This window comes from Lutzomyia longipalpis, chromosome 1 (assembly GCF_024334085.1).
Source record: "Lutzomyia longipalpis isolate SR_M1_2022 chromosome 1, ASM2433408v1".
NCBI lineage: Eukaryota > Metazoa > Arthropoda > Insecta > Diptera > Psychodidae > Lutzomyia > Lutzomyia longipalpis.
In genome coordinates, this window is record NC_074707.1 from 25301017 (window position 1) to 25324794 (window position 23778).

General features: G+C 33.5%; 1 protein-coding gene across 12 annotated transcripts in view; it reads left to right on the plus strand.

Annotated features, from left to right (window-relative positions):
• LOC129797580 (tyramine receptor 1) overlaps positions 1–23778 on the plus strand; it is a 63649-nt gene that overhangs the window by 31662 nt on the left and 8209 nt on the right. For 3 of the 12 annotated variants that reach the window (XM_055840314.1, XM_055840315.1, XM_055840316.1), the window contains one exon: positions 13416–15550. In XM_055840314.1, coding sequence (XP_055696289.1) covers positions 13551–14933 — 1383 coding nt within the window. In that variant the 5' untranslated portion in view covers positions 13416–13550 and the 3' untranslated portion in view covers positions 14934–15550. Of the gene's footprint in view, positions 1–185; positions 686–13415; positions 15551–15880; positions 16554–16594; positions 16643–23778 lie in introns of those variants that run through there. The other 9 variants (XM_055840319.1, XM_055840324.1, XM_055840323.1 and 6 more) reach the window with 8 other exon arrangements.

A 23778-nucleotide genomic window follows, 5' to 3' on the forward strand; every position in this document is an offset into this window, starting at 1 on the left:
GTTTCGCAAAATGCTTTGTTGTTTTACGGGTGAAGTCAGGAAAAAAGAGAGATTGTTGAATCTGCTTATACATTACGGTTGATGTTCTATATCTTTACATTTTCCTGCTAAAATTGGTTGTTCGAAACAGCACTTACCGAATCTGCTATTAAAATGTACAGCAGATAGAATAAGTGCTGCTTGATAGAACGAAATGTAAAGTGCCGCACACACGGTGGGAATACAGAAGAAGGAAAAGCAAAAAAAAGCGGAAGGAGTAGCTGTGGAAAATGAATTTCCACTCTTTCAGTTGGAGTGACAGTCAGTATGTGAATAACTCGCGTTCGGTGATGTTCAAACCCAGAGAATACAAACAATAAGCGCGTATACAGGGAGCATCTTCTCTCTATTCCACTGAGACAGTGAATGATATATTGAGGGGTGTGTTAGTTATTTTTTCTGCCTATTCACGATTTTCTGCGTGTTAAAAAGTGTTTAAAAAAAAAAAGTTGGAAAACCACCCAAGACATTAAATTGCCATCAAATGTCCAAATAGGCTTTAACTTATTCAATGTTCGTTCATGAATGGAAAGGGGTAAATAGTATGTGACCCTAATGGGTGGAATTCGATGCTAGGAGATACCAATTAATAAGCTCACGTCGCATCAAATTTCTGAAATTGTAATGCTGCCCAAGCATGAGTTTGGTAATTATCTATGATCAAAATTATATCATGAGCAATAACCTCTTGGGTCACTCAAATAGCGAGCAATGAGGTATTCCCAGAATTCCACACGTGTTATTAAGTATAGCTACTTAACTTACGTGAAATGGTTCATAAGCTTGTTATAAATTTGCATAAATATATAGGTCTCATTTTACATTGTTCTTATTAGTAATAGAATGTATTAATTTTATTGAAAGAAAGCAGTGCAGCAAAAAAAATTCATTCGTTTAAAGAAAAACAGAAACATTGAACAGGATCAAATTTGGAAAATTTTCCCCTAGAGTTTTATTAAATAAGAAAAATTAGGTAAGAAAGGGATTTAATTAAATTTGGTACTCAAGAAACAGGAAAGTCTACCAGCTCTTGCACTGCAATTCTCTGTCTTATGCAAAATTAAAAACTTTCCTTTTTATGTTAGGTAACTTAATAAGCAAAATTTAAAAAAAACTAATTTCCTTGTTGCATAAGTTCTTTAAGATTCCAATTATGTAAAATAAACTTTTTGAATCCTAACTATTTTTTTAATTATGATTTTTCTATTCATTTAATTGAATTAATTTACCTAACATTATCTTGATATTTTTAGTAAAATAATTTGACGTTTTTGTTTGAAAATTCTCAGTGGTTGTTATTAATGTGATAGATCACATACTGTCATTATTTGATGGTGTTTTGGATTACTAATCGTCTTCTCTTCTGGTTACAACATGCTGTGAAATGAAGTTTTGTGGATGAGTGAAATATTTAGGGCTTCGCTTCTATATTTATCTAGATAGTATATATGTCGAAATCCTTAATTACCTGAAAATTGAGTATTTTCTGAGGGTTATATACCTGATTATCTTGGATTGGTATCACTACACACAATCATATGTCAAATGCCATGATTGAAATTGAAGCCCCAAGCATTTGGCTATATGGAAGTTAAGAGCACCTTTTTCCTCCCAATCATTGGACCATACCTAACCTTAAGCTATATTTCGCTGGAACATCATCATGTAGGTAGGCTAAAGTGTTCTGAGAAGGGCAAAGTAGTATGGAATATCTCTCAGGATTTGGGGTATAAGTTACCCATATTACAGCATGAAAAAGTGGAAATGTCAAGTTTTCCACATCAACAATCAAGAAAAGAAACTTCTTGCTTGGGTGTTGTGAATGGAACATCATATTCGGTATTAATGTCCCAGCCCAGCATATACAGGGTGGCGCATTTATCATGGTAGCATTTTGTTTGCTAATAACTTCTCACAGAAACAATATTATGTGGCGAAATGGGTATTGGAGGAAAGGTAATTTCCTTAAGATTTGTTCTGGATTTGTACGAAGGTGATTCGTGCAGAAATTGGTCTCATATTGGCCAAAACAAAAAAAGATGCACTTTTTTAGATGAAGAAAATTCCACTATGTAATGATTTAAATTGAGAAATTATTCGGACTTTTTCTAAAAAATTAAATGATCTCCCATGCGAATTCTTCTCAAGAGGGCGATGTGAAAAGTGATGAGTGCGTGATGCAATGGGGGTCATCAGCACCATTGGGGTGGGTGTCAAAGAAGTGGAGGATTTTTTCTTGCTGTTTTTTTTTTTAAATGAAAATTCAGTTGAAACATTGGGGAAATTCCTCCAGTGTTGTTGGGTAAAAAAGAAGTTGAGGAAAATTCAAAAAATGCAATTTCATTGCTGATTTCCATTTTCCTCGCTTTCTCTAAGGTTTTTTAATTGAAAAATCTCAAAAGGAAAATCCTCCAGTGTTGTGGTGCAAAAAAGAAGTTGAGGAAAATTCAAAAAATGCAATTTCATTGCTGATTTCGATTTTCCTCACTTTCTTTAGGGTTTTCCCAATGAAAAATCTCAAAAGGAAAATCCTCCAGTGTTGTGGTGCAAAAAAGAAGTTGAGGAAAATTCAAAAAATGCAATTTCATTGCTGATTTCCATTTTCCTCGCTTTCTCTAAGGTTTTTTAATTGAAAAATCAACAGTGGAAATTCCTCCAGTGTTGTGGTGCGGTAAAAAAGAAGTTGAGGAAAATTCAAAAAATGCAATTTCATTGCTGATTTCCATTTTCCTCACTTTCTTTAAGGTTTTTTAGTTGAAAAATCAACAGTGGAAATTCCTCCAGTGTTGTTGGGTAAAAAAGAAGTTGAGGAAAATTCAAAAAATGCATTTTTTGTGATTTTCGAGGCATTTTTACAATGTTTTCAAAAGTTTGTAATGCCATTTCTGCTTTCTCAGATATTGGTGAGTGTTGAAGATGGTAATTTTTAACATCTGACAAAAAAGTATTTTTTAAGTTCCTTGGGTGTTAGTTTGACGATCTACTGCTTCTTCATTGTTGTTTAACCATTCTTTGAATTGCAGATGGAAGAGTTAAATTTTTTCAGCAATGATTTTAAGGGTTTCAACATCTCTGAATGTGCTGCAAATGACCTTAGGGTGGTTCTTTCTTATGATGGTACAATAGCTGATGGTTGAAGATGGCACTTTTTTATCATTTCTTTTTTTTTGTAAAATGAGAAAATTTATGGACATTTGTTCATTTCAATAGAGATTTACTCAACAAACATTTGGAAATCAATTTTTTTTTATTACAAACATTTAGGAAAAATTATTTCGTGAGTTAAAAGAAAATAATAAAATCTTTTTGTGGACTCCACATTAAGAACACAGAAAAAAATTAAAAAAAACTTCTTTTGCAAAAATTAACATATCACCTAATTTATCAACTGTGGTTGTCCATGATACGAAATTTTATATTGTATTAACCCAGAAAAGCATTTTAATATTGTTTAAAAGACTAAAAAACACATTGCTGACAATAATTTAACATTTTACCATCTGCAACACTCCTAAAAAAAATACCATGCACGACATTTTGGGATAAGAAGAAAATCCCCCAAACCACCAAAAATGTCCTCTAGAAAATAATTAAAATTCAATTTAATTTTTTCTGCATTTTTTGTTGTTATTGGTAAGAACGCAGAGTACTTCAACACCAACCAAAGATATCCATGACCATAGTAACCCTCGACCTCGACACACATGCCTAGAGTGTCTTAAATGCAATTCAAACCAAATGCCATGATCATTTCCTATACAAACCATTTAATTTGCAAGCGCTTGGGAAGATTAAGTTCAATTTGTGATCGGAAAACATTAGTTGATTTAATAGCCTAGTCGGGAGGCGACTGGGACTAATGTTTTACAGTCCAGGGATCGAATCTGACCGTTTGAATTCCTTTTTCTCCCACAAATCCCCTTTTTACCACAAAATTCACATTGATTTGTTTCCCATTAGCCATTGGGTGTCATGTGGCGTTTGACAACGGATACAGGCACAATGGATGATGGTCAATTTCTTTGATTTAACACCTCATGCATGAGTTTTTGGCTTTTTATTTGAAAAATAATCCAATTGAGGGTAAATTGAAGATGTTCATGTGCCCATATGTTTGTGTTGGGAATTTTTAGCATTCATGGTAAACACCATGTTCCTCCGGAGTCAAATTGTGTTAAAGAAGTCTCAATTTAACATAAATTCATTTATAAGAGACATCAATCACTAACATTTAAATTTAATCATTTTTTTATTGGAGCCACGATAGTAAGAGTGTCAAAGAAATTTTTTCATTTGTTTTCTGAAAGTTTTGTATCCCAAATTGATTCAAATTAATTGGGATGTCCTTCAATTTAATTGGGGGTAGGGGGGGTGGCCACAAGGGAGGAAGCTGTTGCGGCAAAAGAAGACCCTTCAAGGGTACTGCTACCACTGCCGGGGTCAACACCTGACTTGTTACTCACAACAACCATGACAAACTAAAACAACTTTAAGGGGAGTTGTGTCCACGGAACCCCACGTCACAAAAATTTACTTTTCACCCCACCGTCTTCTGTGTCTCAATCGCAACACAAGGAGTTCACTGGCACAATCTCGTCGTCTTCCTATGATGGGCTTCCTGGCTAATTTTTTTGAGCTTGGGGGATTTTTTTATCTTAGTTCCGCCCCTTCCGACCATAAGACAAGTGCGCTTCCCGGGGGATGCGAAAACCTTAAAGAAAGTGAGGAAAATGGAAATCAGCAATGAAATTGCATTTTTTGAATTTTCCTCAACTTCTTTTCCGCACCATAACACTGGAGGAATTTCCACTGTTGATTTTTCAATTAAAAAACCTTAGAGAAAGCGAGGAAAATGGAAATCAGCAATGAAATTGCATTTTTTGAATTTTCCTCAACTTCTTTTTTGCACCACAACACTGGAGGATTTTCCTTTTGAGATTTTTCATTGGGAAAACCCTAAAGAAAGTGAGGAAAATCGAAATCAGCAATGAAATTGCATTTTTTGAATTTTCCTCAACTTCTTTTTTACCCAACAACACTGGAGGAATTTCCACTGTTGATTTTTCAACTAAAAAACCTTAAAGAAAGTGAGGAAAATCGAAATCAGCAATGAAATTGCATTTTTTGAATTTTCCTCAACTTCTTTTTTACCCAACAACACTGGAGGAATTTCCACTGTTGATTTTTCAACTAAAAAACCTTAAAGAAAGTGAGGAAAATCGAAATCAGCAATGAAATTGCATTTTTTGAATTTTCCTCAACTTCTTTTCCGCACCATAACACTGGAGGAATTTCCACTGTTGATTTTTCAATTAAAAAACCTTAGAGAAAGCGAGGAAAATGGAAATCAGCAATGAAATTGCATTTTTTGAATTTTCCTCAACTTCTTTTTTGCACCACAACACTGGAGGATTTTCCTTTTGAGATTTTTCATTGGGAAAACCCTAAAGAAAGTGAGGAAAATCGAAATCAGCAATGAAATTGCATTTTTTGAATTTTCCTCAACTTCTTTTTTACCCAACAACACTGGAGGAATTTCCACTGTTGATTTTTCAACTAAAAAACCTTAAAGAAAGTGAGGAAAATCGAAATCAGCAATGAAATTGCATTTTTTGAATTTTCCTCAACTTCTTTTTTACCCAACAACACTGGAGGAATTTCCACTGTTGATTTTTCAACTAAAAAACCTTAAAGAAAGTGAGGAAAATCGAAATCAGCAATGAAATTGCATTTTTTGAATTTTCCTCAACTTCTTTTCCGCACCATAACACTGGAGGAATTTCCACTGTTGATTTTTCAACTAAAAAACCTTAAAGAAAGTGAGGAAAATCGAAATCAGCAATGAAATTGCATTTTTTGAATTTTCCTCAACTTCTTTTTTGCACCACAACACTGGAGGATTTTCCTTTTGAGATTTTTCATTGGGAAAACCCTAAAGAAAGTGAGGAAAATCGAAATCAGCAATGAAATTGCATTTTTTGAATTTTCCTCAACTTCTTTTTTACCCAACAACACTGGAGGAATTTCCACTGTTGATTTTTCAACTAAAAAACCTTAAAGAAAGTGAGGAAAATCGAAATCAGCAATGAAATTGCATTTTTTGAATTTTCCTCAACTTCTTTTCCGCACCATAACACTGGAGGAGAGGTGAAATTGGACTTTTGAATGTGTTCCACCTTGGGATACACCAATGAATTAATTTTTAAAACAAAATTTCAAATAAAAAAAAATCCTCCACTTCTTTGTTACTCTTACCATCATGGCTGATGACCACAGAGAGTTGTCAACTGATTTGAGGTCATCCCAATGTTTCAACTGAATTTTCATTTAAAAAAAAACAGCAAGAAAAAATCCTCCACTTCTTTGACACCCACCCCAATGGTGCTGATGACCCCCATTGCATCACATAACATGCACTCATCACTTTTCACATCGCCCTCTTGAGAAGAATTCGCATGGGAGATCATTTAATTTTTTAGAAAAAGTCCGAATAATTTCTCAATTTAAATCATTACATAGTGGAATTTTCTTCAACTAAAAAGTGCATCTTTTTTTGTTTTGGCCAATATGAGACCAATTTCTGCACGAATCACCTTCGTACAAATCCAGAACAAATCTTAAGGAAATTACCTTTCCTCCAATACCCATTTCGCCACATAATATTGTTTCTGTGAGAAGTTATTAGCAAACAAAATGCTACCATGATAAATGCGCCACCCTGTACTTACATATATATGAGATTTAGGATGATGGCGTGAGAAAATATATAGGAGACATACCAAAATATACAGTGGAGTGTTCTCTGTAAATTGATTTAAACAGACATAAACAAATTATTATTAACTCTTCATTCGGCGAGAATGAATATTTCATCCGTATTGTGTGTTTACGTAAAAGTTCATATACATACGTGTTCTGTAGCGCAAACAAAAAACTTACCAAGATTTACCACATCTTTCCCTAAAATTAAATTTCACCTCATACTTTGAAGCGGTCTGTGAACCTTTTACCAACAACGTGAATGTAACAGCTTAGCGAAAGTCAGTGTTTCACAAATATTTCACCGTGTGTGCGTGGTGTCAGGAATACATGGGGTCGGTGGGGACGCACACACAGTAAGAAGGAGCATTGATTTGTGGAATGAGGAACAGAAAATTAATTCTTCACACATCACATAGTAAATCAGGCGAGGGATCTCGCGGCAATAAAATTGTCGGCTCGTAAGAAAACATCCTGCATTTATTAGTTTGACTTTGAAATTTTTATTAACCACCATAATATTATTTTTTTTCTATTTTATTGGTATGTTGGTGTTAAAAAGCCCGCATAAAATACGTATGATGGAAAACAAATAGGTCGCAGAAAAATATCATCTTCATGTAATATTCCTGAATATGCTGCATAAGAATTTTTCATTAAATTGCCTACCACCTAGTTTTTGTCCGACTTCCCCAGGCTGATTCTCACACCCGTAACACCTTGAAGGTGTAACAAAATTAATTAAGCTGTGAATAAGGTCAAAGTGTGACGCATTGTATCATGACAGTATCTCAGACACACAGGCTGCATTTGATTGTTTCCTAGAATTTGTTGACAAATTATTTACGAGAAATTCCTGAGAAGATCAAATTCCTCATTTAATTTTTCGTATCACATCCTAGAACAGCTTTCGATTTATGTACAGTATTATGACACATTCCTCGAATTTCATGCAGATTTAATATGCCAGAAAAACGATGTAAAAAAAAACCACTATTCAAATATTCGTATATATACCTAGATGCTTCAGGAATTAAAATCGAAAATATGTTTATCTAATGTGGGCTGGGCTTAAATACATAGAATGAAGTAAAAAAAAATCTATTAACAAATAATTATAATTTTGTTAGTTTAAAAAAACGTTTGAACGTAAAACAATTTATATTAAAGATATTTAGGTATGCAGTACAGAAGAATGTTCGACATATTAGTTAGTGATCCAGAACGTGGTGTATTATGTAGATTGAGATGGTACGACATTAGACGCCAGAATGTAAAAATTATTGAGTTCATGTTCATGATAATTATCTCATAATTTATTTCACATTAAGTAGTGAAACAAATTACACAAAAATTCCTAACAGGAGGTGAAGAGGATGATTTTAGTGAAATGTTACAAAGTTTCTATATTCTCAAAAGAATACCTATAGGTACTCGAAAATAATCTAATTTAGTTTTCTTCCGATTGATCAGTTAAACTACATACATACCATAGCGATGACAATTCATTTCATCGCTCTTTTGACTTGCTCTTTGACAAAAAAAAGAGAAATAGAATGAAATTGTTTGAGAGCGTGTTCAGACATAAAATGAACTTTGCACACTGAAAGCGACACTTTAGAAATTTCATTAAATTTTGAACTCAGACACTATGTATTACGAATAGTTGGAGAGAGTATTCAGGAGTCAATCTTTTATAAATCAACTCTTTTATCCACGGTATGTGTTGATGGTAGTGAGATAAGGGAATATAACCCTATTAAGTTTTCTGCACATAATCCAATTTTTGGAATACAATTTGTTATTTCCATTATGACATTGTTCAAGTAGAATTTTCAAGTCAAAAGCTCAAAGTTTTTATATAGGTACCTAAATCATATTTACTTGACTCGACTTTACTCTGACCCCACCTTTATATGCTATGACACGAAGAATATTTTTTTATAGATTATCCCACTGCAAAGGCATTTCTTTTCACAAAAATAGTAATGGATTTATTTTGTTTTTTTTTTTAATATAAATGAAATTTACAAAATTCAAGAAACCTTACTTTAAAATCATCCATTTGAATATTATTTGCTGCAGTTGCATTTTACACCTCTTGAATTTTCAAGAGGTTTGATAAATAAAACTAATTAATTATTTCTCTGTAATAAATAAATACCAGAATAATGAAGGTGAGAGAGCTAGAGAGCTCACTTAATTAGATGATGGTACGTACTATTTGTAAATTTGCTCTCGGCATAGTTCACAAAAAAAGTGTCCGAAGCGCGCTGCGCGGCAAAAAAAAATCTCCAGTGTCTCCCTTTTTTCGTCCTTATCGCATATTCCCATGGAATATTGGTATGTAAAACGACACATAAGTATGTACCGTGAAAGCTCATTTTACGATCGCGTAAAAATTTGAATACGAAAATGTAAACATGTACATTTCCAATGGCATGAAAAAATACGAAAGATGGCCTTTTTTGTGCCCTGGCTGCAAACCACATGACAGAATACTCGCAAGAATTTTATTTTAATTCCTGTAATACAAATTCCTATAAATTTTTTCCTTGGCTCCCCGACCTCTTCTCGAGAACACACGCACGCATTTCTTTAGTATTTTGCATGTGCGACGGGAAAAATTAAATTACATTGTGCTACTGGGAGGTGATATTGTAGGAATTTTCGGGGGCCATTGGGGAAGAGCAAATTTGTCATTTTGCATGAATTTGTAAGGGCGATAAAATTTCTTGTCATGCATCCGTGCTATGCCATCGCACGTACACACGGCGGTGATAACGTGATGAATGTGATATACTCTGGAAAAGCTTTAAAGCACACTGTGGGCCATCGACAGTCTCACCCCGAAAGTGATTATATCCATCTCCTTGGTGTTGGTAATTAAATTTGTCTTTTGTCACTTTCAGCATGATTGACAATCGAGTTGAAACAGACTGTTGTGAAAGTTCTCCTTTCGAAAACTCAAGATGATGCACAAACACAACCCCTCATCAATAATTAGCACTCTATTGTGTACATACGAAACTTTTCCCACTCTCATGTCTCCTCTCCACATCAATTAACTCAATTTTCGCTTTATCTCTTCCATCGAAAATATCATCTTTATTCCAAAGATACATTTCTATTGTCGAAGCGCTAACACGCTTCCATTTAGCAGAAGAAGAATCGCAAACAATTTGCCGATACATCTTTCATAAATATATGGAATCCATTGAATAGAGGAGCACAAGGGTGTAAAGAATTATATTAACATGTAATATGTCTTAAGGGGTTTGTCAGGTTTCTTCAAAATGTACAACAATTTCCCACCAAATAGGCGTTATCGAGACAATTTACTGTTTCCTGGCTGAATTCTGTTACATAAAACTATTGTCTTTATTGCAAACACATATTCACTTAAGCTTAGTGAAAGAAGCTTTAAATGGAAAAGCTTAACCAATATACATATAGGGCTACGCAATATATTTAGAAGCACTCACAGAAGACACTTTACCGAAGTTAAAATTTCTTTTATAGAATCTCTAAAGAAGTCATATCCGAAATAGATTTTAAGATATCTGAGAGATGATAAAGTTTAATAATATTATGAATGGATACTTTGCCTAGCTAATTCATCGTTGATGATGTACCCCTTGAAGCTATGATTTTGTCTCTCTATCTCACAGAAATAAATAAAGCTCATTCAACGCACTTCATTAGCCATGGAATAAATCAATAAAGTTTGCCAATCGAAGTGAGCTTATTGTTCCATATTAGCCTGAGAATTGACATTCATGCTTGAAAGCTTCTAGATGCTTAGAAAAGAAAAATTTCAATAAAACGTTATGATATTGGTGAAACGATTTTCATATTGTATTGGCCTTTATTGAGATTATTTGTTCTCAAGCACTTATTCAATGCTCAATGGAAAAAAAATCATGCTACCCCTGACAAAATGTCTCACCGAAATGTGCAAGAAGGAGGAGTAAATCAATTGACGCCGCGTAAGTTGTTTCGTCTTCACAGATACATCTCATTCAAATTTGTTTGTTTATTGACAAGCAAAATGGGAAATTCAATTAGATTAAATGGGAGCTTCGGAGAAATTACGATGTAAAGTCAGAAAAATCCAATTATTGTCAAGTTGGGATACATTATGTGGCACAATACATATTAAATTTATCTTCATTACAAATTAATATAATTCCATTTGTGATTATTTTAAGTACAATCTAATGATATATTTATGAATCAATATCTTATCCAGTCCTCAATTTAAGTAAAAATTCAACATTTTATAATATATTATTATAATACCACAAATAAAGAAGTTCGAGCTGTTTAGTTTAAATTAAATTAGTTCAATGGAGACTTTAAGATATAAAATTACTACACTGAAATTAAATAAAGAAAATTAGTACCTAATATTAATTTTGATTAGATTTGCAAAATTTAATACCCTATTTACGGCAATACAAAACATTTTGTATCTTTACATTCGATCCAATTGTTTAAATATTGACACGGAAAATCAAATAAAAAAGAATTTAATGTTATTCCTGTCAGGCAAACATTTTTGTTTAACTTGCTCGGATGTTCTATTTTTTCTCTTTTCTTATTTATCACTTTTGAGAAAAAATTAAAACACAGTTCATTTTACTAGAAATCTTATGCTACAAGCAAGACACAGTATTTGTATTTAATTTGTGTCAAAAGTTGGTGTTTGTTTAATTCAAAATGATAACATCAATACTGGGCTGTGTGAATAAATTATACATTAAACCAAAATGTAATAAAGTTCATAAAACATTTTAAACAACACTTCCATTTTAACAGATGACGTGATGAAATAGAGGAAATAGAACATTTACGAGTTTCTTACAATGAATATATGTACCAATATAAAAATCATCTAGAGAAGTATTCACAAATGCGGGTTCAACCCTTAGCGGTCCCTTGAGAATCCAAAGCGTTAGAATTAACTACAAAACGCAATTTATGCTCCATATAATCGCCATAAAGAAACGCAAAAGATGGTAGAAAGATTTACAAGTTAAGGGAAGTTTTTAACTCAACACCAGCTGACAAACTTCTTTTACCATGACAGTATCTGACGAGGGTGGATTTTCTAGGCAGACCCTTGCGAAGCTCCACAAACCGAAATGTGGTGTGAAAGTTCAAAATGATAAGGATAATTTAGAAGGAAGCATATTTGAGACAAAATGTATTCATCTATGTGTACTAGTTGAATTAAGAATAACTGTAAGTTATACCAAAGTGTACCACATAGTGCAATAACTCCGTAAGTTTTATCTCAATATTTGCACTTTATACAATTTCTTAAGAAGTACAATACTCCATGTCACAAAGTATATCTTTTGAAGAAAGTTTCTTAACACAGGAAGGGGATTGAATGTTTTTCTAAGACATGACAAGGGGGTAGCTCCTTATGGGGCAGAAAACCATGTCGAAAGCTCAAAAGCTTTCTGCACGCCCAGGCGAGAACTGAAACGCACGGTTGGGTTGGTGAATTTGAATTTAATATTTTAATAGAAAAGTTTCCGGGTGGCCTTGTACGCCAGAGGTGGCTGTTAGAAAGGAAAACAGCACACACATTCAGCGTTGGACGATGAAAATGCTCTATATAATGAGTGCAGGATTATATTTAAGTAGCTAATTGTAATTAGGGAAATTCAGTTGATATTCAACTAACGTAGAAAGTGTGCCAACATTTACACTGACTTTATGGAATTTCACTCAAAAGATGCAGGGTGGTGAGGGGTAGGTTGAGTGAAAATTCTTCTTTTAATTTTTATTCTCTTTTTTCTGTCACTTGGGGTTTTTCACATAATTATTTTAGTACCAGAGAATACACAAAGTTGTTGAAACTTTAAGTGATGTTTTACAGTGTGAATACCTATATAAGATGTAAAAGCTTCGTGGGTCCAAGTGAAGAGCTTTAATATTATCTTAATTGATTCTAAGGAAACTTGAGATAATGAAATGAAATCAACAATGAGATACTTCAAATGGAAAACTGGGTTAATAGAGTTGATGATTGAGTTTACCAAATCTGATATGATGTATACGAATTTCACAGTTCAACTTACCGCAAAATTGGTGAGCATTAAACATTTACGACAAACTTCGTTTAGGATATCTAGAAAACGTATGTAGGTATACGCATTATAACAATTAGAAGGAATTTTGGTTACTCAAAAGTAAAATCCAATTTATTACACCCACAGGCACCTGAATTATCGTTCAGTGATTGTAGTGTAGGTATAAATTAAATTAATTTGAACATTTCTAATATAATTATATTAAATAATTCAACTACATGGCTAAATAATATTCCTTTGAAGATTGACACAATTAGTTAACGTTCCATTCTTACTTTGTGACATCTCAAAAGAACTCGATCTGTCTCCGATAAATATGAAGCATACATGTTATTAGATGAGCATCAGAACTTTTAAAATTCTTAAATCAGAAATTCTAAAATTACACATAGATAAAATTGATTAAATTCAAATTCTTCAATAATAATTCTTAAAGCATCATTTTTGATCTTTCTCAATATGGGATATGACGTTATCTAACATTTTCACTTTGTATTTGTTCCGTTTCAGAATCTGTTTGTCATATGGGTCCTCCAGAAAGGATATCATGTTACGCTGCACCTGCACATTTTTACACCAGGCACGTAACCTGGAGATTACTTAGAGCTGCCTGCCGTGATACTCGTGTGAGCTTCTTGCATCAACATGACCATAACGACAGTGATGATGAACATTAGCCTGAATTCTTCGGACGAAGGATGTCCGAAAGTGGTGCAAGTGTGGTATCCAACAGTGTTGGGTATCGATCTAGCCGTACCCCAATGGGAGGCAATTTCCACCGCATTGGTGCTCTCCCTCATCATAATCCTCACCATCATCGGCAATATCCTCGTCATTCTCAGTGTCTTTACGTACAAACCCCTCCGGATTGTCCAAAACTTCTTTATCGTTTCACTAGCTGTGGCAGATCTCACTGTAGCTGTCCTTGTGCTGCCATTCAATGTGGCCTATTCGATACTTGGGAGATGGGAATTTGGAATACATCTCTGTAAAATGTGGCTCACGTGCGATGTGCTTTGCTGCACTTCGTCTATCCTCAATTTGTGCGCCATTGCACTAGATCGCTACTGGGCCATTACGGATCCCATCAATTACGCACAGAAACGAACGGTGGAACGGGTACTCCTTCTGATTGCGGGGGTGTGGGTGCTATCGCTTATAATTAGCTCACCCCCACTAATCGGATGGAATGACTGGCCAGAGGAGTTCAGTAGTGAATACCCCTGCCAGTTGACATCCAACCGTGGCTATGTGATCTACTCGTCCCTAGGTTCATTTTTCATACCCCTAGTTATTATGACAATTGTATACATCGAAATTTACATTGCCACTCGGCGACGACTCCGCGAACGCGCCAGAGCTTCAAAGATTAACGCAATGGCTCTTCGAAGTACGGCCGGTAAGGAGACTACACCCCCGCATCCAGATCAGGAGTCAGTGAGCAGTGAAACGAATCACAACGAACATCCTAATGTTTCGGATAGTGCATCCAATGCCAAGAGTTTGGAAAAGAGACGAAAACGTGAGAAAAAGAAGCATGAAAAGCGTGAAAAGACCAAGAAAACCGATTGCCTGCTTGAGGCACCAGTTGTCCACGAAGATTCGGTTACGGAACATAACCAGGAAGCTTCGTCGGAGAGTGCGAAGCCCAATGGAGATGGTGGGACAATTACCGCAGACAACGACATGAGTACAGGTAGGAAGGGTGATACCAAAAAGCAATCAATGCGTCGCGCAGGTGGCATGTACCAATTCATCGAGGAGAAGCAGAAAATTTCTCTGTCAAAGGAACGTCGAGCGGCGCGAACGCTTGGCATAATTATGGGTGTTTTCGTTGTATGTTGGCTTCCATTTTTTATTATGTACGTCACCCTTCCCTTCTGCCGATCATGCTGTCCCTCCGACAAGTTAATCAATTTCATTACATGGTTGGGGTACATCAATTCAGCCCTCAACCCCATTATATATACCATTTTCAATTTAGACTATAGAAGGGCTTTTAAGAAACTCTTAGGCATTAAGACGTAATAATCGGTGTTATAGAGATGGTACAATATATAATAATAAAGAATCATACTTATATACATACATATATAGCACGGACACAAGGATTTCATTACATAAAATTGCACGGGTATACCCCGAAAAAAAATCTTTAGAGCCTTGATGGGGCTAATTGGGAAATTGGCAGCAGGATCTTTAAAGCTGAAGAGATATAACATAATTTATATCGTTTATCCCTTCGTCTTAGCCCTTCTTAGTACTCATGCTAAGGATAACGAAACAAAGACTTGCACCTCGTTATCTTACATTTAAATTAATAGCGTAATAATTCACTTAGAATGATTTAGAAAGTGAATTTAATGAATATAATTTAAGAAAAGAGAGCATTATTATAAATTTGGAAAAAATGTCGCTCTAAAATATTTTAATACAAAAAGAAAGAATTTAAGGCATGCAGTGTAGTTTGCCATTCTTTTAATGAAATTAAACTTTTTTATTTTAATTCTGTTTTCGAGCTGACTAACTAACTTTCTGTATTAGAGGTACTACCTATATTTAATTTTCCAAATGTAAATAAAAAACTTCAAATTCAAAGAATTCATTCATTTTATATGTATACACGTGGGTACAATATGGACAAACATGTCTTTTATTTTAATTCCGAATTTAAATTCAACAACAATATCTATGATATTCCTTTTTTACATATACATATGTATATACGTACGTATTTCACAAACCACACTGCACCCGATGCACTCTTCAAATAGAAAAATGCAGAAATGTGTTGAAAGAATTTGAAAAGTGAAGTATGTATACAGTATACTCAACTGTGAATAAAATTAGAATTATTCAGGCATGCAAATTGAGAAAAACTTTATTTAAAAAAATCAACTCGATTCATGTATGCTCATCATATCCTATTCATTTAAAAAAAATATATATATAATAGGTATATATCTTCACTATAGTAAATTTGCCATTGATTTATAAGAGTTTAAGTTTTAATAAAGACTGATTATTTATAGTTAAATAATTTTAAAGAAACGTAAAGAGAGAAAATTTGTGTGAACAGTGTTGAATGAATTTACAAAAAAAAATATATTAAGTAAAATCCAGAAATGTTGTGGTATAGATACCGCATATAATCAATAATTTGTAATGTTAGTATGAATTTCTTGACCAAAAAGAGAAATATTAATAACAAATTGATAAATATATTGATATAATTAATTAGGTAAAATAATGACCATTGTGAATGTAAATAATAAAATATATAACTATTGAAATACAATTAAAATTAGACCAGATAATATTGAGGAATGTAGTATGTGTTACTAACTTAATCACATAAAAAAATATTTAAATGGAGAGCACTAATTATTCTAGATCAAACACCATAATATAGGGTATAATAGTTCATAAAGCATGCGAAAATGACCAGAGAATACCAAATGCAATTTCAATAATATTAATATACCTACAAAGAGCCCCAAAGTATATGTATTATTGAAAGAGCAATCTCTTAATTTTTTATGAGCATTTAAAATTATAATATCATCCACTCTTCATCTTATCTCAATCATCTAAATAAGTGTTAACTTTAAAAAAAATTATGTAGAAAATTTTTTGATGATGCAAAAAAACGTCATTATTTACGTTTATTCATATTTTATCTGTTTCAGATAAAATAAAAAGAGTTTAAAAAGTGAAACAATTGTGAGTTTATGTGAAATTAAAGTTAGAGATTAAAGAAATTTATTTTACAAAAAAATCTTTAATGTGAGAATTTCGCAGTCATCACGTGACACATCTGAAAGGATTTTGAACATAATGGATATCCCACAGCTAATTTATTCAATAGGCAATAAATCATTTTGCAATTAATTAATCTTACGATATTATGTCGACATTCGCATTCAGGGCCTTTCAATCACTTTGTTCTCTTAAATAAATTAAATTAAATCTATATTTGCCTTTTCGAAATACTAGAACTCAGTAATTCTTTAATGCGATATTAATATCGCTTACCGAAGAACGTATACACTACATATACATCTTACTTAAAAGCAACATTTTACGCCCCCATCCATTTGACTTTAAGACATATGAACAAGTCAAAATTTCTCACCTTTGACTTCGTTCAGTGATTTAGAGCATTTAGATCATTAGGCAATACAAGTATACAAATTCTTAGACCGCGTTGTTGTCATGACTTCACAGAAAAAATTATTTTCCAACACATTTTTATCTATTTTTAACTGAAAAGAAAAAAAATTGTGTATAACCCAAAAAAGTTCCTTCTTATACACAAAAATTTCAACAAAACAATTTCCCAATTCACCCAAAAGCTCTGCAAATACTTGGAATTCTTATTGGTTGTAGAATCGAAACCCCTATTTCTCCGTCCTACAAAAATATGCCTTCCCCGTATTGCCAATATGATAAAAAGGGCTCGAAAATACTTCGTTTGAATGCCTCGTATGAGCCAGCCAATTTTCACCTCAGTAATAAGCCGTACGTAGGCATCACTTTCCAGATTTAAGATTTTATTTTATATATTTTTATTCGATAAACACAAAAAAATAAATGTGCAAAATTGGGTAAATATGGTAAATATTTTATATTCACGAAAATACAGTAGAAGTCCACATCAACGAACAATCGGATGTACTACTCTCGCGTATTAAAAATAATGCGCGCGAGTAGTACATCCGATTGTTCGTAGATGTGGACTTCTACTGTAATGCAAAAAAGTCAAAAGCTTTAGCGAATTTCTTTTACATTTAGTCGTTTTATTATTCGGAAAATTCGTAAAATCAATATCCTAGAATTCTCTTAACAGTAAGACTCTTCGAGTTATCTCGAAATTTTCTCATTTAATTAAATGGGAGCTTGTTTTAGTCATCCAACTAGATAGTCTAAAAGAGCACTCACTCACAATAGTTGAAAATTCCTCAATACTGCTTTGATGCTTGGAAAATACCACTCCTCCTTTTTAATTTCTCTGAAGAGAAAATATTATAATAAATGCAGAGAAATTATTATAAGTGGCTGTAAAAAAAGCAGCTGCCGATAAGGATAAGCTCTTCTGACTTCTGAGTTCATTTAGAGAAATTTCTTTCATATAATACTTAGAAAAAGATTTCTTACAACTTGCCCTTGGAAATACGCAGGAATTTGTTGTGGAATGTCCATAGTGGGTACTTAAAACAAGCAATTATGCCAAGCTCATTGACTCTGTACTTTGAAGGATAACAGCCAAAAGTGTCATTATATGAGCTACCATACTAACAGGCTGTTTCATAAAAAAAGGTTATTGCAAACCATTTCATTACGCTGTTTTTCCTCCCAACTAGTATTCGTATCATGCATGATGTTTTCGAAACTGCTGGTAAGATTTTTCATATTGAATTTCCAAGCACAAATGCGATGGGGGTGTTTTTTTCTTGTCTTTTTTCACAAGTCATTTACACAGAGTATGCATCGAAATTGCAAATGAGACACGCTGCATGGGAAAATCCCCAATCTTGGCAAATATGCTGATGGTTAAATTGTGAATCAACATTCATAATCTTGATTAAATGGTAACACAATGTAGGTCTTATGGGTGTAAATGCGTGTATACATAGAAAATTGGGGAAGTTGTGTTGTCGCGTGCAAGTTAAATCCGGCATTTCACAATCATAAAATTGTATTGATTTTCGTATAAGGAACCACAAAAACCAGAGTCACATGGATTTGGATGCGCCACCACCCACTGTCGATATTGGAAAGTGACGGAGGGCAAGAGTAAACTATCGAGAAGGGTAATCCTATATCGGAAAGTCTATATTGAGGGAAATGGGTGTTTGAAAGGCTAAAGAACTCACTCTCTTTAACATTTTCATCCTTCCTTCTTTTTTTCTTCGTTCTGAAAAAGGCGAAAGTCTCGAGTTTTACATTTTCTTCCTTGACTCAAATTTCTTAAGGTTATTTTTCTCTGTGTTAGTTTTCTTCCCTCTCTCGGTGCTGAAGAAAAACTTATATGTAAAAAAAATAATTGGATATTTTCATGGTATTAAGCCATGTTAGGTGCTTTAATGAATATTTATCAATAGGAAGTAGTTATTGTTTAGCAGCCTTTTAAGACGAATTAATCACTTTAATATTAAATAATTATTACATATTAATAAAGATTATAAAAATATTAGGAAAATTTAATTTATCAATAAAATATGTGGATGGAATCAATTTAACCCACATATATTATTCATTGCAGATAATATCAAAAAATTATTGAATTCGAAAATTCAATTTAAATCTTGTTGATATTAAATTTATTCTACCTCATTTAGAACATATTTGCATCGGGAGGTGTTCCACATTTTGCATCTATTATGTATGTTCTGATGATGTTATCTCATTGAAAATGGTTTATCGTATTGCATAATTCGTGTCATAGATAATTCACTGAATAGCCCATATTTTACATTAATCCTAGGTGAAATACCCGTACATCCACAAATTCACTCCACCGTATAGATAAATCGGGTAATTTTGCTAAATTATTTAGAGCAGTATTACGCTAATTTATGTACATAATTTTAACAATTTGGACTTTCACCCTAATTAAAATAATTAGTGGTGTGCAAAACGTACAATATTTCAAATTTCCTTTAATCCTAAGACAAATACGGTTTGTACCACAAAACAATTTCCCAAAAGCACTGAATTAATTTAAATTCAACCTCAATAATTTAATGAAAAACTTTTCCGCAACATTGATTTCAAAATATACAATAAGTAATAAATTAAATAGGATATTTAGCATAAATTAATTTCCTTTTTCACATAAAATTAAATTTTTAATTTATTGCTTTTATGTGGCTTTTTAAATATTTATGAATATAAGAAAAAATCCCTCCCACTTAATGGGCTTATTTATATGATGAATTATGTATTAAGCTTTAGGAGAGGAAAATTTTTTATAACAAGATTTTCATGCAGAATTTTTTGATTTTTTTATTATTTTTTGGGAACTTTTAAGAATTTAAAAATGACTCTTTTCCTTCTGTCTTCGTACACCACAAGTATCAGATAAAAAAATATTTTTATAAAAATCCATCAATTTTTTTCAGATATTGATAATTAATTTACAAACTGAATTTTTCTCAATATTAGCTTTTTATATTATTTTTGGCAATTGTCAATACATTTTCATTTCTATATGTTTGAATACTGTACCGCTCTTAATCCAATGTACTTGAATTATTAGTCATTTACAGAAGGAATAGCTAAAGTTTGGGTGAAAAAGGTCAAGTAATGAGGAAGCTTCATTGTACTATGTCATTTTATTGGAATATACACAGAAGAGGAAAATCCAAAGTCCCAAAAGCCATGAGATCACTCTGCCAACAATAACAAAACTGTCAGGAAGGGAAGCAATTCATGATACTGTCGTACCAAACCGTGTTACATTGAAATTCATATCGACGCCGTGGATCAATATTTACGACAGCAATCTGTTCAGATTCACGCAAAAATATATGTAAAACTCTCAATGTTATTTCCCTGTCTTCCCCAACAAAATACCATTTGATTTCCCAACAAATCCATGAAATGAGTCCCCTCGCGCCAGTACCAATTCTTCCTTCACAATTATGATGTTTTCATCGCAACATTCATGACTCTGTGGTTCATTTGAATAACTTTTCATATTGAATTATGGCGCGGAAATGTGGGGTGTAGAGAAATCTCAATGGATCCCTCACCTCGTTGAATTCAAAATCAACCAAAAAAAAATTGTGTAAAAGTTTGTTTTATTCGTCAAAATTGAACTTTAATCAGAAAACCGCTCATCAATATTCAACATTGTTCCTGGGCGAAGGCAATCACACCCCTCAATTGGGAAGCAAGCGAATGGAAGAGAGTTAACTATTGATATGTTAAGCAGATCCACGCTTAGCTGTTTTGTTTTCACAGTCTTATACAAGAAATTTAATCAGAATGACTCTCAGATATGTTTGATTTCAATTTTCTCGTGGATCACCAAATTTGTCTCACTCAGGGACTCATGAATTATTCACGCTTATATAGAGTGGTGGGAGTGTGATGAAAATGCTTCCAGGAAAATGCTGCAACCAGAATCTTTCATTGGCTTTGAGCATCACGAACTTTCTCTCTTGTGCTAATGCTGTCATCAAGCTCAACTATTCAAATGAGTATTCTAAAATTTTGCAACTTGCTCTTTCCACTTATAGTACCCTTGGTGCTTATTTGAGATTCTCCCTCCCTCTCAAGATAGCTTTGCGTCATTAGTGTTTCTGAAACTTTAGATTTCCGTAGAGAATTCTTTGCATCCAATAGCACATACACATGGAGTATTGCAAATCATTTACATTTAGATACCTAACACAAGAGAATTCAAACATTTTAATAAAAATGATGATTATATAAAGAACTCTCACCATATCTATCTTTTATAATTCACCGTATATTCATTGACTTGAACAACTTTTGGCGATCTGAACAAGAACTTTAACTTTAAAAGTTCTTAATGCATTGTTATAAGAAAAACTAAAAATCAATCAAGAATTTTTTTTGGAAAGGTAAAACAGCCAATCACTCTGTTTGAAATGCGGTTTAAAATGTGAGAATAGGGTGGAGAGTCGTGCGATAAATTGTTTTCATGTCTGACATGAATTTCGGGGAATGAGGAAGCTTCTGGCAATGATGTTCTTGTGAAATATTTTGCTTTCTCCCTTATTGAAAAAAAAAGCTGGCAAAATGTTTTGTGAAATGGACCACCAGTAAAACATTCGATTAAACTCCAAACGTTCAATCCCCTGCACATATACCTCCCATCATTTTGGAGCAAGATGAAAAGAAGTAATCGGTAAGCAATAGCCGGGGATGGTATAGCAAATTGCTGATGTCCAGTCAGGTGTTTTAGTGGTTCCTTTTGTGTACAACGCTCGTTCGGCGATATAAGCAATTTGCGGTGCAGGTTTGGTTTATCCTGATTATAGGTAGGTACCTTATATACATATACATACATGTAACTTATATGATGGATTATGGTGTCCACCTATCACAGGACAGGAGAGAAAATGCCTGCGGCGAGAGGTGCTAAATCTCATTGAAAGTGATGTACGTTTATCATGAATTTCATAGGGCGCTAGCAAATAAACACCATAAAACTGGAATGCATAAAGCCAAAATACGTAGCTATTCAAAGGTATATATTTACAACTATCACTGCATTTCCGCACTTGTCCACCGAATACATAATACTGCGTGGTTATCCCATCAAACTGATATATTGGGCTAAATGGATGTTTCCTGTGGTAAAATAAACACAATTGCACCGAGAACGACTCATATCGCATATATCACATCTCATTTCACCCATTTCACCTGAATGTTTATTTTTCATCACTCTTGCAGTTTTTTTTCGTGATTTTTTTGTGCCGCAAAACCCAAGAGTATTCAAACATTAAAAAATCAAGTTTCAAACTCAATTGGATAAATTAACATTTTCGGTAGTACACGTGCTCTTTTGAACAAAAGGTAGTATAATACAAACACGCATAAATGTCACAGTAACTACACGAATTAGTTTATTATTAGTGATTTCGTAAAATGTTCGAATACTTTGAATCGGTACATTAAAAATTAGACTAAAAATTCTCTAAAATATGGCAATAAGAAATACTTTTTTTTAATGATTCTGTGGCACTCAAACACGAGATACTACTATACGATTCAAAGAAGTACTTATGTAACTACATAAATTAAGATATCTGCTTTTGTCAGGTTTCTGAAATCGATTTTGGACAAAAAGCTCTCTCAATGTAATAAAAAGTTTCAAAGTTTATCAACTTGAGATTTCAGTTAGCAATTAAGTAAAAAAAGAGAAGAAAAAAGCAATCAGTCTTTACTTTGAAAGTTCCCTTTTAAAAATCTAACCGTGCATCTGCAAGATGGGAAAACGATCGTAAAAAGCTTTTTTCACAACCCCTTATGGTGAAGCGTGAAAAATGATCCTTCCATATTGCCATTTCAACCGCACAAGAATAGATGTGGTACCTCTTATGCGGTTTTCCACATCCTCACTGTGACTTCGCACCGCAGAAACAGCCATCGAAGAGAGATTTTACATCTCCCACAAGCCATGTTGGCATATAATACACATCTATATCTTATATGGAAAAGCAATCCTTCTTGGGGCTTTTTCATCTTGTGCCAATATAAAAGACGAAGTCATCCATGAGATAATGCAAATTATGAATCGATTTCCGCCATCCGTGCCATACATTCTTGGTGACATACAAAAGGACACTTATCACCAAAGATATTATATTTTGAATGAGATATCATGCCTCGAGTGCACACCCCAACGTGTCATTAAATCTCGTGAATGGGGTCTCGCTGTAACACTAAAGGGGCCTATTTTTCACAAATTAATACCCACATCGCATCTACTGCCATCCCATTTGGTCGCAAAAAAAAGACAATGATGCGATGAATAATGCTTACAATTTACCATTTAAGCAAATACTCAAGCGACTAAACCCTCATCATGACGCAACCATAAAGTACAAAATAAGCTTTTCATGTGGCGCAAAATAAATAAAGTTTCAATTTCATATCTCACATCGTATCTACTTAATGTCTAAGCTATCAATTTTCTCTGACTAAACCCCCTCACATTTTTTCACACTGCGCTGTATAACCCCGTCCAAGTGCTACGAAGCGGCAGCATAGATTTTCGCAGTGCAAACTGAGAGGATACCAGGAAATCCGTGCTCAAAGTCTCATTAAATATACACCTCCAAGTTTATCCACTCGAGGGAAGAGAAAAGTCAAGTTCCTCACCACACCGGAT